At 37.1% G+C, this 16,312-nt stretch overlaps 2 protein-coding genes across 2 annotated transcripts; both read right to left on the bottom strand.

The window, feature by feature from the left end:
• Positions 1-407: 407 nt before the first annotated feature.
• On the bottom strand, positions 408-8,829 carry LOC134635291 (calpain-8-like). The gene is made up of 17 exons (XM_063484689.1): positions 8,781-8,829; positions 5,680-5,804; positions 5,398-5,485; positions 5,192-5,307; positions 4,960-5,093; positions 4,659-4,851; positions 4,510-4,584; positions 4,346-4,431; positions 3,225-3,382; positions 2,788-2,945; positions 2,168-2,370; positions 1,998-2,043; positions 1,836-1,913; positions 1,668-1,725; positions 866-979; positions 705-757; positions 408-434 (listed from the first exon to the last, which is right to left on the bottom strand). The coding sequence occupies exons 1-17, from the start codon at positions 8,827-8,829 to the stop codon at positions 408-410; spliced, it is 1,761 nt and encodes a 586-aa protein (XP_063340759.1).
• Positions 8,830-11,497: 2,668 nt separating this feature from the next.
• LOC134635290 (calpain-11-like) lies at positions 11,498-15,909 on the bottom strand. The gene is made up of 12 exons (XM_063484688.1): positions 15,833-15,909; positions 15,489-15,752; positions 15,274-15,361; positions 15,070-15,185; positions 13,940-14,073; positions 13,642-13,831; positions 13,496-13,561; positions 13,241-13,326; positions 12,757-12,828; positions 12,419-12,576; positions 12,117-12,274; positions 11,498-11,695 (listed from the first exon to the last, which is right to left on the bottom strand). The coding sequence occupies exons 2-12, from the start codon at positions 15,720-15,722 to the stop codon at positions 11,498-11,500; spliced, it is 1,500 nt and encodes a 499-aa protein (XP_063340758.1). The 5' UTR covers positions 15,723-15,752; positions 15,833-15,909.
• Between the last annotated feature and the right edge of the window lie 403 nt (positions 15,910-16,312).

Genomic DNA, 16,312 nt, shown 5'->3' with positions numbered 1-16,312 from the left:
TTAAACCTTCTGATCAATTTTAAAAGAAATTAATTATAAATTTACATATATGAATTTAAATTTGGCATCTTATGCAATTTATTAAATTCTTTTGGAAAAATAAATAAATAAAAATAACACTGAGTTGCATATCAAATATGATACACTTGGCTTTATGTAAAGATTAAGTAAAGTCTTCAAGGTGTACTTTTGCAAAGCACTCATTCTTACATGAACAAATGATAACAGTGAGTGTCCAAAAAATTCTAGTTGGCTTATTTGCTTTTCAAAAGAAAAAAAAATCCTTTCTCTAGCTCCAAGTATAAGTCATGGTTAGTAGTATGTTTGCTACTGCTATACAAATCATCCAGCTCCCATACAAGTCTAGTTGTAGTCTTCTCCTGCAGCTCTCCTGAGCTCACTTTGGTCTAGTTGTACATGGAGATGTTGCTCCACTGAAACAGAGGAAAGGGTAGCTATTAAATTAATTATTCAAGTGACTGTGTACTGCACATTAATAAAATTGCATTGCAGTGGCCATTTGATATGTACTCAGGTGTTGATCTTTATTTTTTTTTAAACATAATTCTAACTTTACAAATGTTGCATATTGTAACTACACTTAAACGTACTGTCAAAGTAAAAGGCAGACACAACATGATCTAATACACATAATATTAAAAAATATTAATAATGGATGATTAAAGCGCAATTCAGTGACTTGCCTCATCCCAGGTCAAGCGCATTGTTCCATCAGAGGATTTGTCCTTGAAAATGTCTGTGAGAAAAAACACAGACAACGCAAAATAAGCTTAATCACATTTTGAAATTGATAAATTCAACAGATTTATTTCTTGATGTACTTGGTGGTGGCTGTATCTCTTACTTGACATCTTATCCAGTCGCAACATGAGAGTGATGAAATCCTCCAACGTGGTGACGGAGAAGCGTGAATACCGAAACATCATCAGCCTCACCGTTCTGTCATTCACATTCAGACCTGGTAATGACATGAGGAGAAAGCGATGACGAGTACTGCAGTTATAACATGAACACAATTCTGAACTAAGCTTAAAGTTAAAACACAAAAACAGCTAGAGTTACCTGCAGCCTCAACTGCTTTCTGGAGCTCGAGGTCAGTCAAGGATCCACTTTGATTAAGATCAGATTGATGGAAGAGTTTCTGCAGAAAAAAAAGATTACCTGACATTTAGGAGTAAGGAGCACTATCAAAATAACATTTATTTTTTTAACTTAAAAAAATATCAGTGTCTGAGGGAAATACAGCTCTAAAAGTTAGAGAAATTATTTGAAATATGTCCTGCATTTGCTGTTTTACCTTGTATTCTTGAATCTTGTTCCAAAGAATCAAAAATTCAGTAAAAGACATTGTCATCCTTTGGTCAAGCTGCGTACATTAAGGAAATCACAGACGAAACTGTGCTATTCCTAATCAGATTGTTACTGAAAGTCAGCTTTGGTCAGTTTGGGTGTGGTAGAACAAAAGAAGAGCAGGAATATACTTCAGTATTTGAGGATACGTCCACCAAGGCAATCATACTCCTGCAGGTATCCAAACCAAAGCCATACAAGGTTCCTATGGATGGTAGACAAAACCTTTTTAGTCTGGTTTGTTACAAAATGAGGTAGCATTTTAAATATTCTGAAAGCACAAATGATCATCTTACCATGAGGGAACCTGTCATTCAGGAGTTTCTGGAGTTGTCCAGCCAGCAGCTCACCATTCTAGAACACAGAAACAACTAAAACTGTTCAGTGCAGATTAAAAAAATGAAACGGACAAACAGCAAAGGAGTAAAATATGAGGAGCAATCATTAAAAAATATACACCTGACCTGATTTGCATACAGGTTGAACAAGGAAATAAGGTTGGCGTCCTTTTCTGTGGTCTCCTCTTTGGGCTTGTCTCGAATCTTAAAGAAAACAAAACATATTAGATGAAAACTTGAAGTGTATTAAGTACGTTACAGTATGTACAGCAACCTCTTATTTTATACCTGAGGAAGAATCAATTCCTCCTCTTCATCACCTCCACTGTGGGAGCTGGTTACAGCAGAAAGTGTGTAAAAAGGTGAGACTTATGTGTCTTGCAACACTTTTTAAAATGCTGCTAGGAAAGCATGTATTCAAATAAGCTTTGGGAATAAAGTCTCTCATGGGTCTTTACCTGATCTCAACATCAGCCTTGGTGTAAACAGTAAGAGCGAAATCGGCAGTCATGTTGGGTTTCATGGTGGACGGGATGATCACATACTCTCCAGGTTCCAGACTGTGTAGTTCGGTCAGATCGCTATTGAAGCTGTAAAAATTGGGTGTCTTCAGGGGGTTGTTACCATCAAAAAAAGAGGACCCTAGGTGTCCTTGCAGGGTCTGGGAGCAATATGAAAGTTGTTAAGTGCAATGAAATTGTTTCCTGACCATCGGTTTGTCTTGTTCAAGTTATTTAAATGTGGAATTTTCCTTTTGTTGGAGTTTGCTATTTGTTTGCTTACCCCTGGTGGAATCTGTTGAATGTGAAAATGGGAAAAAAGGATGTCAAACAGTTTTCAAATCACTCAAAAGGGCATGTCTATACCAATGACAAGGAAACGTTTTTATTCCTCTAACACAGTTGACCTGAAAGTTAACTGAAGATATTCCAGACTTTTTATTACAGAGTGGACAAGTGGACATGAACATATTTTTTAGAGCCAAAACACCAGTAGCTAAGAGTGTTTATTATTATTAAAATTATTAAGCATTTTGTAACAATTTGCTGTTATTTTATATTTCATTCACAATGCATACCTTATAGATGGTAAGTCCAACGGGGTAGAATCGTCTCTGTCTGCGTTGCCCCTGCTGAGGTTTTTGCATCAGGGAGAGTAAGATGTTTTTGTCTTCTGGCTCTTCCTTGTCTATAACACTCACCTGGATGCGATACTGAGGGTTTGTTGCAAAGGTGGCTACAGAGAAAGGGAAACAAAAATGCAAATTACATTTTTAGATAGTGTGTGGTGTCTTAATGCATGTCTTAATGATCCAGGTAAGGAAATCCCAAGAAGTTGAATCTGTTCATCTGGATGTAGTGTTTTCAGTGGGAAAAATGTTTCATCACTCATCCAAGTGGCTTCTTCAGATGGTGTGGTGGTTCTTGTGTTAGCAAAGACACATATATATAAAAAAAACAACAACATAGTATTTGCGCAGTGATAGTTTAAGGGAAAAGAATGAACTGGCCTCACAGTTGTTCACGCCGCCACCTGCAGATCTCCCTGCTACCCAGCTGCCATCGTAAATCATGCATTTCCACTGACATTTAAGGTCACCGTCTATGAAGTTAGGGTTCTCACAGCAGATGCATACATGGCTGAAATAGTAACAGAAGTCCTCCAATTGCATCCTGAGAGACACAGATGAGTAAGATAAGAGAGATAAAAACAAAAAGGCCAGAGGAATGTTAAACATCAATGAGATCAAATTTGCTGCATATATGAATTGACGCTACAGCAGTAGGAATGGTAGTAGTCTGCCTGCCGTACTTTTGTTTTGTTTTGTTTTTTAAATTCTGTCATTTTATTTGCATATTACTTAAAAATATCAACTGTAATAATGTTATTTCCACGTTTTCTAAAACGTGTTCTCATGACTTTGTATAAAAATCACATAGAAAAACCCCCAAAATAAATATGTTATACATGCATCTATACACACACATACTAATATCATATATCGTTGTGTGTGCCATGCACCCATGCAGTCTATGGATGAATCTCCACCATCAAGTCAGCCACTGTCAGCTGATGGCTCAAAAATTGCTAAAAAGAAGAAGAAGAACAAGCTACAAAGGCCAAAATACAAAAACTGTGCTTTTAATTAAAACTATAGAAAACAAATAGGTCATGTCACTTTGGCTATTTCCCTCTTTTATATACAGTGTGTGGTGTTAACACGCCAAGAAACCTAGCAATAAGCAAATGCAAGCCAACAAACAAAGAATGTAAGCAGCACAGGTTTTGAAAGACAAGCTTTACAAATGTTTTATGGGGTTCATATGCCTGTAATCACATTCTGATGTAGCAGTGCGTGTTGGTAAGAAACACTTTAAACATGACTGTGTTACAATAACTCTTCCTGTGGTACTTTTATTAGCTAACACACCATAACTCTCCGTCCTCGCGGTTGAAACGCTTTTCCCAATCTTCTGTCCTCACTTTGTACCACAAATCTGACATGAACAACAAAAGCAAATGAATTCAGCGCTTTAAAACAGATTTGTTTTTCCTCTTTTCTTAAAAGTAATATATAATTGTGCAAGGTTAATCAGTTTTTTATTTCTGTAAAATGCACACAAATGTGTGAGTACTTGTCGCTCCACTTTCCATTCCACTCCTGTTTGCCCCAGGGGTTCATGAGTCGCACCAGCCTTACTTTGGAGCTGTATAACTCCACCTTCAGATGAAATTATTCACTGAAGTCAGAAAACATTTGCTGCAATTAAGTCCTCCTTTCATCTCTTTTGCAAGTTACCTCAGTGACAGCTGTGACAGAATAGATGTGTGCATCCACCAGTCCAGTGTGAGAAATAGTGTTGGCCAAAGCATCCTGGAAAAGGCAGGCGAACAAGTTCAAAAAGATCAAATAAAGACTAAAAGTTCCTCCAGGAAAGTTGTTCTTACCTCTTTTGGGAAAGTCCCAGAGCAAATCAGTGATTTACACTGAATAGCTCTCTTGAGCGTGAGCCACAGCTCTGCATCATGGCCTGCTGAGTGGGCCTCCCTGAGTTTGTAAGTCATGGTCACCCCTCCAGTGAAATCTTTGAAGGATTCTGATGGTGACCCCCAGTGCATGTCTGCATATGAACCACAAATTCTGAAGGAAACAAAAAAGAAAAATGTATCTGGTGTTTGTGCCACAACTGTAACCCTCTATTTATTTGAAATGTGTTTTTGTGTGTGTGTGTGAGTAATGGTTACGCACTTGGCATATGCCTTCTCCAGCAGAGGAACCCAGAACTCATTTCCACATTTGCTATTTGCTAACAACAACTGCTTGTTGATTGTTGGCAGATAATCATCAATGATAACATCTACCCACTTTCCAAACCTCCAGAACTGAAACAGATGCAAGATAATAAGACTATTGTATTTTATAATGTAGCTCCACTGTAAAAGCAATATATTCCCCGGCTTGTTAGTTATTAATTCTTTACCCTGAAGTGAAATATTCCTGCGTAATTCTTGAAGGACTGGTCCAAAGGCACAACTTGCGCCAACAGTTTTTTTTGAAACGTCAGTGCTGATATTGCAGAAAGAAACCAGCAGTTACCTGTTAAAAGAAGACAAGTAATAGTTTTATCAAGATGTGCCACATCTGAATTTTGTCATCTTTAGCTATAACCAAGACATTTTCGCGTACCCACAGTGCCTTGCCCGAAGTCAAATCGTGAGGCTCCATCAATACAGAAAGCGGGCTCATCATTGATTTTTTGTAATTTCAAAATATCCTAGAGGAGACAGTGAAGAAGAATCATTTGTTTAACACTTAACACTTCAAATTGGCCAGAGAAAACCTGTACTGTATTACACACATACACAAAAAAGATAAATACATTTACTTCAGTAAGAAAAAAATAGTATATAATACTATATGATGATTTGACAATAAGTACTTCAAAGTATTTGATAAAAAGTATTTTACTGCTGGTCGAAGCCATTCCGCGTCGTTCTCCTGCGAGGTGCTCAGATCAGGCAGGTCACCCAAAGAACCACTGTTAGGTGGGAAGGTGTTGTCCACAAACAGTCGCCCGCTACGGAGGCAGTCAGCTTATATCTGAGCAAAATCTTGATTTTTAAACTTGGCAGGGTTGGAGGGGCTTCCCTCGCTGCCATCTTGGTAACGCAAGTTAATGACAGACGTGCAAGTTCCAGTTTCAGCCATGATGAGCAAAAGCTTCAGACAGACTCTGATGCAAGAAAAAAATTAACTAAAGGACTTTTAAACTCAAACTTTGCATGCAGGAGCTTGTGTAGAGATGACCAGAGGTTTTTACCTGTGCACGGCAGCAACAGACAGCTGCTTCCTCGCAAGAGAAGGATCTTTGAATTGGCAAATATGGTATGTTCAGCTCACAGCCTCTTTCTTATAATCACACACCCTTACATAAGTCTGGAGTCCCACCCACCCCTGAAATTGTAGGAAAGCCATATGACAGATTATTGAGATGCTAAGCTTGAACAACAACAAAAAAACAAAACAAAACCAAAAAACAGTTTTCTGGGGGAAAGATTGACCTGTCATAACACCTGAGATTTACACTGCCTCACATCAAACCTAATACATTTCTACAAATCCTGTTTCTTCTTCAAGTAGAAGTTAGCACACGCTGACAACATTGAGGAGTGAAAAGGGAATACGTTTTTTAAAAATTACTACCATTTCCATAATATTTCCCCCTCTGCAATAAATGGCTTGAATGTGTATAGCTTTATTTAACGGTATAAAAAAGTCGATTGTTAATTTATCTTCAGCTTTGATATATCAGTAAATCATAGTAAACGCTGGCTGTGTTTATCATGTCTTTTAAACACTGCAATTTGAAACCTCACTCAAATCACTTCTAAATTATAGGTCATGAGTTACAAATATTATGAAATAGAATCAAAGTACATAAGATGTTTGTGTCATGATAATGATAGTGAATCGTTTGGACAAGTTTGGGTTTGAGGTATTTTTCCACATGTTGACTAACTCCAGGAAAGAGAACTGCATGTGCATTCCCATCAATAAGAAGAACAAATTACTATTCATAATATTAGTCAGACATCATTAAATAGGGGGTGGACACATCAATGGTAATATCTACAAATGAGCTGGTGCCTATTTGGTGTTTTTATGAGTTTTACAGGAAATATGTGCGTCAATATGGGAGCTTCCTCACTGAAACCCAAACACTGAAATAACTTTAATGACACTTACATTTATTTAAAGCTGTATATGTGTTATTATACATGCTAATTATAGTTACTTAGCGAGGGAGTTCAGAAGGTCACCTTCAAATCAAGTTGTCTTTCACATGTTGAATGTAATTCAGCTTTAGTAATGTGTCCCACACAGGCACATTCTTTGTCTCCCATTTTGTTTGCTGGGGCCTGGTTAAGCTACAGAAAGGGGTTGTCACCAGAAATCCTTTTTTTTTTTTTTTTTAACTTTTTTTTTTTCTTAAACATACAGGTGATCTAAATGTTTTCCCTGCTGTATGACTCCAGACAAAGGTGTTATCACATAAACCCTGAAGCATGGATCCAGACGGTGTGAAAACTTGCTGCAGGAACGATCCTCTGCCAGCAAGTCCAGACAGTGCAACAGTTTCCTCCAGGCCATATCATGTCTTCTCTGTGCACTTCCATGTCAGTAGGACTGTCAGTAGAGCTTTTTCACAGCAGGTATTTTAACAGTAATTACTGCAATAATAGCAAGCAGTTATTATTATATTTAAGTATTATATGGTGCCAAAAGTATCTACTAACTTTACTTTGCTGCTTCTAACTTCTTATTTATTAATGGAGACATTTGGAGCCATCACACAACTTAACCCTTTCATGCATGAATTATGACAACCTCAATAAGGATTTTTTTTTTTTTTAAGAAGTTTTCAAAGAGTTTTTTAAATGTCCACTTAGGAGTACAACATATGTTTTGACTTATGGTTTATGTGCAAGTACACCATCAACACCGACACAAATACAAGAAAACAGCCTTTGACTGGCTGTCCACTGTAGTGACTGCTATGCTGCTGGAGTGCATTTTTGTTTCTGTTTGCTTTTCTTTTCATACATATTGAATATAAATATATAGAAACAAATGAATGACCGAATGTAACCTTTGATTTCTCATAACACGCTCTACTTTACTAAGTATAAAGGTACGTTTAGAACAAGCACATTTAGCTCATTATTATATTCAGCATTCTTAGACTTTCTGTTGGGTGATTTTTTTGTTCTAGTTTTTCAGTGCTTTAGGTGGATCATATCCTAAAAGTCTTTTTCCACATTTAATATTTCATTTTAAATTTCAGCAAAAATAGCTTAGAGCTATGTTTTTTTTTTTATCATATGTGGTTAGTTAAATGATCAGTGTTTACAGACATCATGGGTCTGTTTTTGTTCATTTGGGTTTCTTTGAGCTGTTAGTACATGTCTCTTAATTATCTTATGTTCTCTTTGAGTTTTGTTCTGTTTAGCTGACCTCTTTTGTTCTTAAAAGAACTGAAAATGTTTTCGTCTAACTTTACAAGCTTGCACATGTCTTTTGCCTGCAGGTATAAATTCAACAGATTCCACATCTGCACTGCACTCATGGCTGCACTCAAACTTTGCTTTGACAAAGGCTTCTGTGCAAGTCAGTCATCTTTTAGGTGTCAGTCAGACGTGGCCAAACATTTCTCTTCACGCAACGGGGAAGTGGATGTTTTCTGATAGAAATGACAAAAAGTCATCTAACCATGTTATCTACTGTGCTCACCTTTATTTTAATCAAATTTTATATGTATTTTTTAAAGCATTAGTTGATTGAGTTACATATTTTATACTACATTTTTGTATCATTACAAAAATAGTAAATAATGAACAGTTGTGAGACAAAACTGAATGTAGTAAATATCAGGGGAGTAACATCAAGGACATGATAAAAGAAACCAAAAGGGAGAATTTTTTAAAAGGGGGGTTATCTTCTCTAATCTAAGAAATAATCCAGCCGAGACTAGGAGTGATGGACATGTGAGAAGGAAGTATTTTCCTTACGGTTGGGGTGAAGGGAGCGCCATTTGTCGCAAAGTCCAAAGTCGCTCATGTACTATTTGATTATTATACTGTTTTGATTATTTGTGGACTGTCAATTGCGCTGAGTTCCTGCTGTATTCAGCCTATGCATTTCTTCATTTACTCTGAAGTTGAGGTCGCTCCCAAGAACAAGTGCATAATCCAGGTGTTCAGAGAGTAACTAAAAAAAAAAACATGGAGGAATGAGGGTGGGAAATACATTTCCAATTAACTGCTCCGTGTACAACAAACTTTATTTTCAATTTTACAGTTCTTACAAATTGATAAGTAGCATTGGATTAAACTGTAAGTAGGTTTTATGACATTGAATAAAATATGCAAAGCTTTTTGGGATCAAACACAAATATACAAACAAATTCCAGCAGGATTTCAAATGATTGATCTAAATGTAAATTCCATGTGCTGCACAGTGAGTACTTTAAAAATCTGTCCTTGTTGTGCAAAGGTGAGTTTATATCATAAACTCACCTTTGCACAACTCAACCTGACTGTATTTCAAAATAAGTACTTACGAGGACCAGCTCAGCATGTCTTCAGATGGATCTCATTGAGACACCTGAACAAAGTTCGAAACTGTGAGACACTTGAACTGATCAAGTCAATTCTTGACAAATTTATTCTCACTTTGTGTTCAGAAAACCAATGATCAACACTGAACAATGTCTAATCCTAACCTTCGGCCTAAACCTAACTATAACCAAATTGTAACCCTGACAATAAAACCACATTTTGACTCTCAAAAATGCCTTCAAACTTGTGGGGATGGGAATTTTGTCCCCATGAGTGACTGTGTTTTCCCACAAGTATCCGGTCTTTAAGTCTGACATCATTAACCGTTTCCGGGTCCAAACTCTGCTTCTGGTCCCAAAGTGAAACACTGCAGCATCACAGAGAGTTAAATTTCTTTCATCTTTAACAAAATGATCAGTGTGGCTGCTCTACTAGGTGTAACAATTAAGTTTAACATCCAGACATCCATGAAAACAGAATTTATGAAGTTTAACAGGATTAGAAGTTAGGAGGGCATTAGCTCGCTAGTTTCCATCTAAATATAATATACCATGTTCTGACTCTTTTTCCACTCGATAAAAGTTAATGTGAGGGTTCCTGATGGTTAGGGACAAATACAATCTCATGGCAGGATGCTGTAAACGGACCAAACTTCAGTTAGGAGAACAACTGAGATAATCCATCTACAATATGAGGTTAGTCATTAATATGCCGCTCCATGGGCTGGGCTGTAGTTACAGTGTAAGGTTTTAAAAACTGAGCTTTAAAACGTGCTGCAGATGAATAGCGGTAACATAAACCGAGAGAGGCTGACAAAATAAAACAACATAGCCCAGTGGTGGCGCAAGGTTCCAGCAGCAGCCTCTGATGTTAACTGGCAGCCCTTTATAGACTGCTGCTAATTGGCCCTCAAGCCATAACATTATCTGGGGTTACATACTAAGCTAAACTAATAAACTACACAAGCTTTATTTATATCAAGTCAATACTGTTGGTGCAGTGTGTAATTCTATACTTTTTCTTTTAACCTTATAAATATTTTCCTTATGGCAGCACAGTGTGTGTAACGGTTTATAGTGAGGATTTCTTAATGTTGCAAATAATATTCTCTATTGAGTTTTTCCTATTGTAATTTCTATTATTTAGAAGAAGAAAAAAACGAGAACAGACTGAGTCAGAGCTGAAAAATCATCCTGTTTTATTTTCTTATTTTTTCTGAACCCCAATTTAGAGTCACCAGTGAAGATGCGTGTCTTTGGATTGTGGGAAGAAGCCCGAGTCCTCAGAAGGGGAGAACATTCAAAGTCCACACAGACGATCAGGAGATTAAACCAGGAACCTTATCCACTGCATCACCACATCACTTCTTCAAACTAACTCCCAGTGTCCACAGAACTTATTCTTTTAAATAATTATTATTCTGTTTTATAGAAATTGATGAACCTGGCCAACTATCAGTAGCATTAGCATTGTACATTTTAATCATTTAGCCTATTATTTCTTTTAGGTATGGATAAAGTCATGTTATTTATCAGCATCTATGTTATCTGTGCAAAAATGCACTACATGGCTGCATTTTGCTTATGCAGGCTGTGAAATAAATAGAAATGCACAGCCAAAAATTATATTGGGAGTATTCTAGACCAGCAGTCCCCGACCTTTTTTTTGCACCAAGGACCGGTTTATGTCCGACAATATTTTAACGGACTGGCCTTAAAGGTGTCGCGGATAAATACAACAAAATAAAACCAGTAAAAAAAAGAGATTTATTCATAACACACAGGAAAAGACCCAGGGAAACCTAGTTAACGATAAAAACAATTTAGAAAAATGACTATAAAAACCAATAAAACCCCTGAAAACCATAAATTTCACACCCAAGCCTCAACTCTCGCGGCCCGGTACCAAACGACTCACAGACTGGTACCAGTCCGTGGCCCGGGGGTTGGGGACCACTGTTTGAGACAACCCTGACAGTATGAGTCATGTGACCATTTTTAACCCCACCAACCGTATTTCACCACCAGCAGAGATAACACAGCTCATGTCTGGCTAACAAACAGGAAATTACCCTATGGTGTCATTTGTTAAATAAATAATTCATGTGTTTTATTATCCTGAATTAATCATATTAATCCTTCACTATGTGAAGGATTCTTTACATGATCTTATTTGTCAGTCTTGGTGTAGACAGCGAGAGAGAAATCTGCAGTGATGTTGGGTTTATAGGTGGATGGGATGATCACATACTCTCCAGGTTCCAGACTGTGGAGTTCAATGTGCTCTCGCTCAGAGCTGTAAGTCTTTTCTGCCTTCACAGGCCTGTTCCTCTGAAAGAAATCCTGTTGCAGGTGTCCTTGTGGGGTCTGGGAGAAATATGAAGGAATATCTATGGTGGAGTCTCAGTGTACATTGTTATTAAAGTTATTAAAATGCTGAATTTACTTTTGGTACACAGTCAAGTTTCATATATTTGTTATTGTTTGTACTTACCCCTGGTGGAATCTGTTAATTGGAAAATGGTAAGAATAACTTCATTAAACTGTTTCGCAGGAACCAATTTCCATAGTAACTTTAAATAATGAATGTGAAATCAGCGAAGACCATTTTTTAAAATTATTAATGTTATTATTGTCTTACTAACTCAGCTGCTCAATTAGGAAAGTACTCGTGTCTTAATAACAGGATGATACAATTGTTTTAATAATGTAGTTTCTTGTCCTTCAGTATTCAGTTGAAATATTTAACAATTCTTTAAATCAAAGGAAGCACATTTAGAATGAATACCTTATAGATGGTAAGTCCACATCGGTCGAGGCGTATCTCTTTGCGATTTCCCTGCTGAGGTTTCTCCATCAGGGAGAGCACGATGTTTTTGTCTTCTGGCTCCGCCTTGTCTATAACAGTCACCCGGATGCGATACTGAGGGTTTGTTGCAAAGGTGGCTACAGAGAGTGAGGAAACATTAATCTTGTTAGTTACATTTTAGAAATTTATTTCTAAAATTTGCACAGATAAAAGAAACATGTAATAAATATATTATTCTTTTAGTGATAGTTAAAGTTTAGAAAGGAATGAACTTGTCTTACAGTGATTCACATCGCCACCTGCAGATTTCCCTGCTACCCAGCTGCCATCGTAAATCATGCAATTCCACTGACATTTTAAGTCTCCATCAAGAAAGTTAGGGGTCTCACAGCAGATGGATACGTAAGCAAAATAGGAACAGAAGTCCTCCATTTGCATCCTGACAGACGGATGAGCAGATAGAGATAAAAAAGAAAATAAACATAAAATATCAAGCAATAAGATGTAAACTCTTGGGTATTGCATCAAAACGATTATATGATGTTTTGTTTGTTTTTGAGTTTTTAAAAAGCTTTTTTAAACTATTGAGTGTAATCAGTGTGCAAAATGTAGAATTTACCAGAACTCTCCGTCGTCACGGTCGAAACACTTTTTTTTAACTTCTGGACTTACTTTGTCCCACAAATCTGACCTGAGAACACGAAATGAATAAGTTAATGACAGACTTTATTGCAGCAAAACAGATATATTTAATATACAAAAAATATATATTGCAAATATATTATGGCTCAGTAACATTTTGACTGTAGGTATCTTTAGATGTTTAGCTTTTAGTCTAGTGCAGCATTTCTTTCTTGAGGTTGATAAATGTTTTCCACTGTGCTGAACACCCTTCTTTAATATGTGACAATGTTTGTCGTTTTTTTCATTTGGCTGGAAGTTCTTAAGTTGTTATTCTTAATAATAGAAAGCATCCTCTGATCATCCACCACTATTGTTCTCTGTGGATGTCAGTTGTCAGTTGTGGAGGTGCAACGCTAGTACAAATTGTGTCACTGTCAGCGGTATATGGACGTTGTATGTTTTTTGATTAAGTCAAGTACTTGTCGCTCCATTTTCCATTCCACTCCCGTTTGCCCCATGGGTTCATAACTTGCACCAGTCGTACTTTGGAGTCGTTTAATTCCACCTTCAGATGAAATAATGAAGTGAAGACATCAGGTATTGGAAATGCTTCAGTAATGGTATCACATTATCACATTCATTGATACTATCACAATTTTTGCAATTAAGTTTTCTTGGCTCTTGTTTTCACTCTTTCCCTATGCTGAATGCAAATTTCTAGCTCCATGGTTTACCTCAGTGACACCTGTAATGGAATAGGCATGCCTATTCACCAATCCAGTGTCAGAGACGTTAGCACCCTGAAAAAGACAGAACAAGTTTTTTTTTAATCTATTGTTTTTGATTCTTGTTGGGGGTTTTTGTTTGTTTATTTTTTTACCTCTTTGTGGGAAGTCCAACAACAAATCAGTGATTGGCACTGAGTTGCTCTGTTTAATGTGAGCCAAAGATCACCATGGCCAGCTGAGTTCATCTCCTTCAGTTTGTAAGTCTGGTTCACACCTCCAGTGAAATCTTTGCAGGCCTCTGATGGAAACCCAGCATGCATGTCTGCATACGAGCCACAAAGTCTGAAGGAGGCACCCAGAAGGAGAAACACTTTTTAATCAATGACATTCACATCACAAATGTGACCTTCTAAACTGATTTACATGAAAGTGTGAGAGATGGTTATTTACTTGGCATATGCCTTCTCCAGCAGAGGAGCCCAGAACTCATTTCCACATTTTGAGGACACAGACAGTAACCGCTTTTTGATCGTTGGCAGATTGTCATCAATGACAACATCTACCCACTTTCCAAACCTCCAGAACTGAAACAGAGAGGACAGCTAAGAATCAATCAGAGGTGGCAAAAGTACAGAGATTCTGTACTTTGATTTAGATTAGATTTCTGTACTAGAAGTACAGATACTAGTGTTGAAAAATACTCCAGTAACGGTTGGTGTACTGATTCCACTTCTTCACTTTATTTTTGAAAGTAATAAAGTACAGGCTCTGAAATGTACTCAAAGTAAGAAAGTAAAATGTAGCTCTTTGGAGGACATTTCTAGGATAAGCTGAACACCAGCAGAGAAACAGAAGGAAAATAAAAACACCTCCATTTTCTGTTGCCTAGATTGTAGGCGTGACTTTGCCTCTAAACAGAAAATAAGTAGGCAAGAGGTTAAAGTGAGATTCAGCATGTGGGGCCGAGTGGAGAATGGCTCAGAGTGGAGAAAAGAATCACAACTCACAATAATTTCTATTAAGAGCTCCATTCAGTGATAGTTCAGGCTGTGGTGATTTGATCATCATCCATCCATGACAGTAAAGCAAACTAACCTGTTTATCCTGCACTGACGTGCAAAGTTTTTTCAAGCAACCTTTGAATAACACAGCAAGTCTGCCTCAGCTTGTTTTTCAGCAGGTTTCACAGCATGAAAAAACACTGTGCCCCTTGTACTGGGGAAAGGGATTATCTTTCATGTGTTACTGTTTAAGCTCAAATCAGTTTGATGTTTGAAGGCTCGCAGTGACGTGAAACAAGAACTCACCTCGATTATGTTAAAAGAAAAGTAGCGAGGCTGTTTGGAAAATGTATGGAGTAGAAAGTATAGATATTTGTTTAAAATGTAGGGAGTAAAAGTAAAAAGTTGTCAGAAAAATAAATACTCAAGTAAAGTACAGATACCTGAAAATTCTACTTAAGTACAGTAACAAAGTATTTGTACTTCGTTACTCACCACCTCTGGAATAATTAACCACAATGTGTTGTGTTTCTGTTTTGTAAAAGTATTCTTTAGACACATTTATTAATCCTTTGTTACCCTGAAGTGAAATATTCCTGCATAGTTCTCAAAGGACTGGTCCATTGGCACAACTTGTGCCATCAGATTTTCTTGGAAGGTCAGTGCAGATATTGAAGACAAAAACCAGCAGTCACCTGATAAAAGAAGGAAACTAATAGTTTTCTCAAGCTGTGGAACATAGTTGTCATTGTCATTAGCTATAAGCAAGAAAGTTTTGCTTACCCACTTTGCCTTGTCCAAAGTCAAATCGTGACATACCATCTTTACTGAAAGCAGGCTTATCCTTCCTTCCTTTTTCTCTCAATAAATCCTTGAAAAGACAGTGGAGAAAAATATGTTGACAATCATGTACAAAGAACCTGTTTTCCCTACAGTACAGAAATGTTCCATTATATTTTGAAGTGAAAGAAAAATAAATATAATTAAAATTATTTAACTGTTGGTCGAAGCCATTTCACTTCACTCTCCTCTGAGGGACTCATATCAGGCACGTCACCCAAAGAATTACTGTTTGGTGGGAACTCATTGTCCACAAACAGTTCTCCTTTCCGGAGGCAGTCAGCTTTTATCTGAGTGAAGTCCTGATTTTTGAACTTGGCAGGGTTGGAGGGGCTTCCCTCGCTGCCATCTGGGTAACGCAAGTTGACGAGACAAGTTTCAGATTTATCCATGATGATGATGACAAAGTCTTCAGACAGATTCTGGTACAAGGAAAAAAAATAAATTCAGAAACATAAAACTCTAAGTTAAAAGTTTTTCTTGAAAGAACAGAGATTATTACCTGTGCACGGTGGCAAGCAACTGATTCTTCCTTGCAAGAGAAGCACCTTGGAATTGCCAAATGTGATATGTGCACAATCTTATATTCACACAGTCTTACAAAAGTTTGAAACCCCACCCCAAAAAATGTAGAACCGCTATTATAGGCTGTGGCTGAGAGGAATGGGTTGGACAACAAAATAGATTTTCTCAGGAAAAAACAGATGCAGAACCATGAAACCTGATATTTTGATTTCTTGTGCATTGTAATTTGCATATGGCTCCATCTGCTGAAATCCAGCATGGGTTTGGACATGTTCACACACAGTCAACAACCAGGCATGAAGTCTAACTTTCAATAATTTACTGTGCTTATACTTGTATTTTTAAAAATTTTATTTACATTCTTACCATGCACACTGTGGCATCAAATAATGTAGTGTTTTCGTTTTAGCACAATATAACTGAATAAATAAATACAGTTTGTTTGCTTTGTTTTTGT

The sequence above is a fragment of the Pelmatolapia mariae genome, linkage group LG10_11 (assembly GCF_036321145.2).
Source record: "Pelmatolapia mariae isolate MD_Pm_ZW linkage group LG10_11, Pm_UMD_F_2, whole genome shotgun sequence".
Taxonomy (NCBI): domain Eukaryota; kingdom Metazoa; phylum Chordata; class Actinopteri; order Cichliformes; family Cichlidae; genus Pelmatolapia; species Pelmatolapia mariae.
Note: the sequence above shows the minus strand (reverse complement) of the source record. Positions and strands in the feature narration are given on the sequence as shown.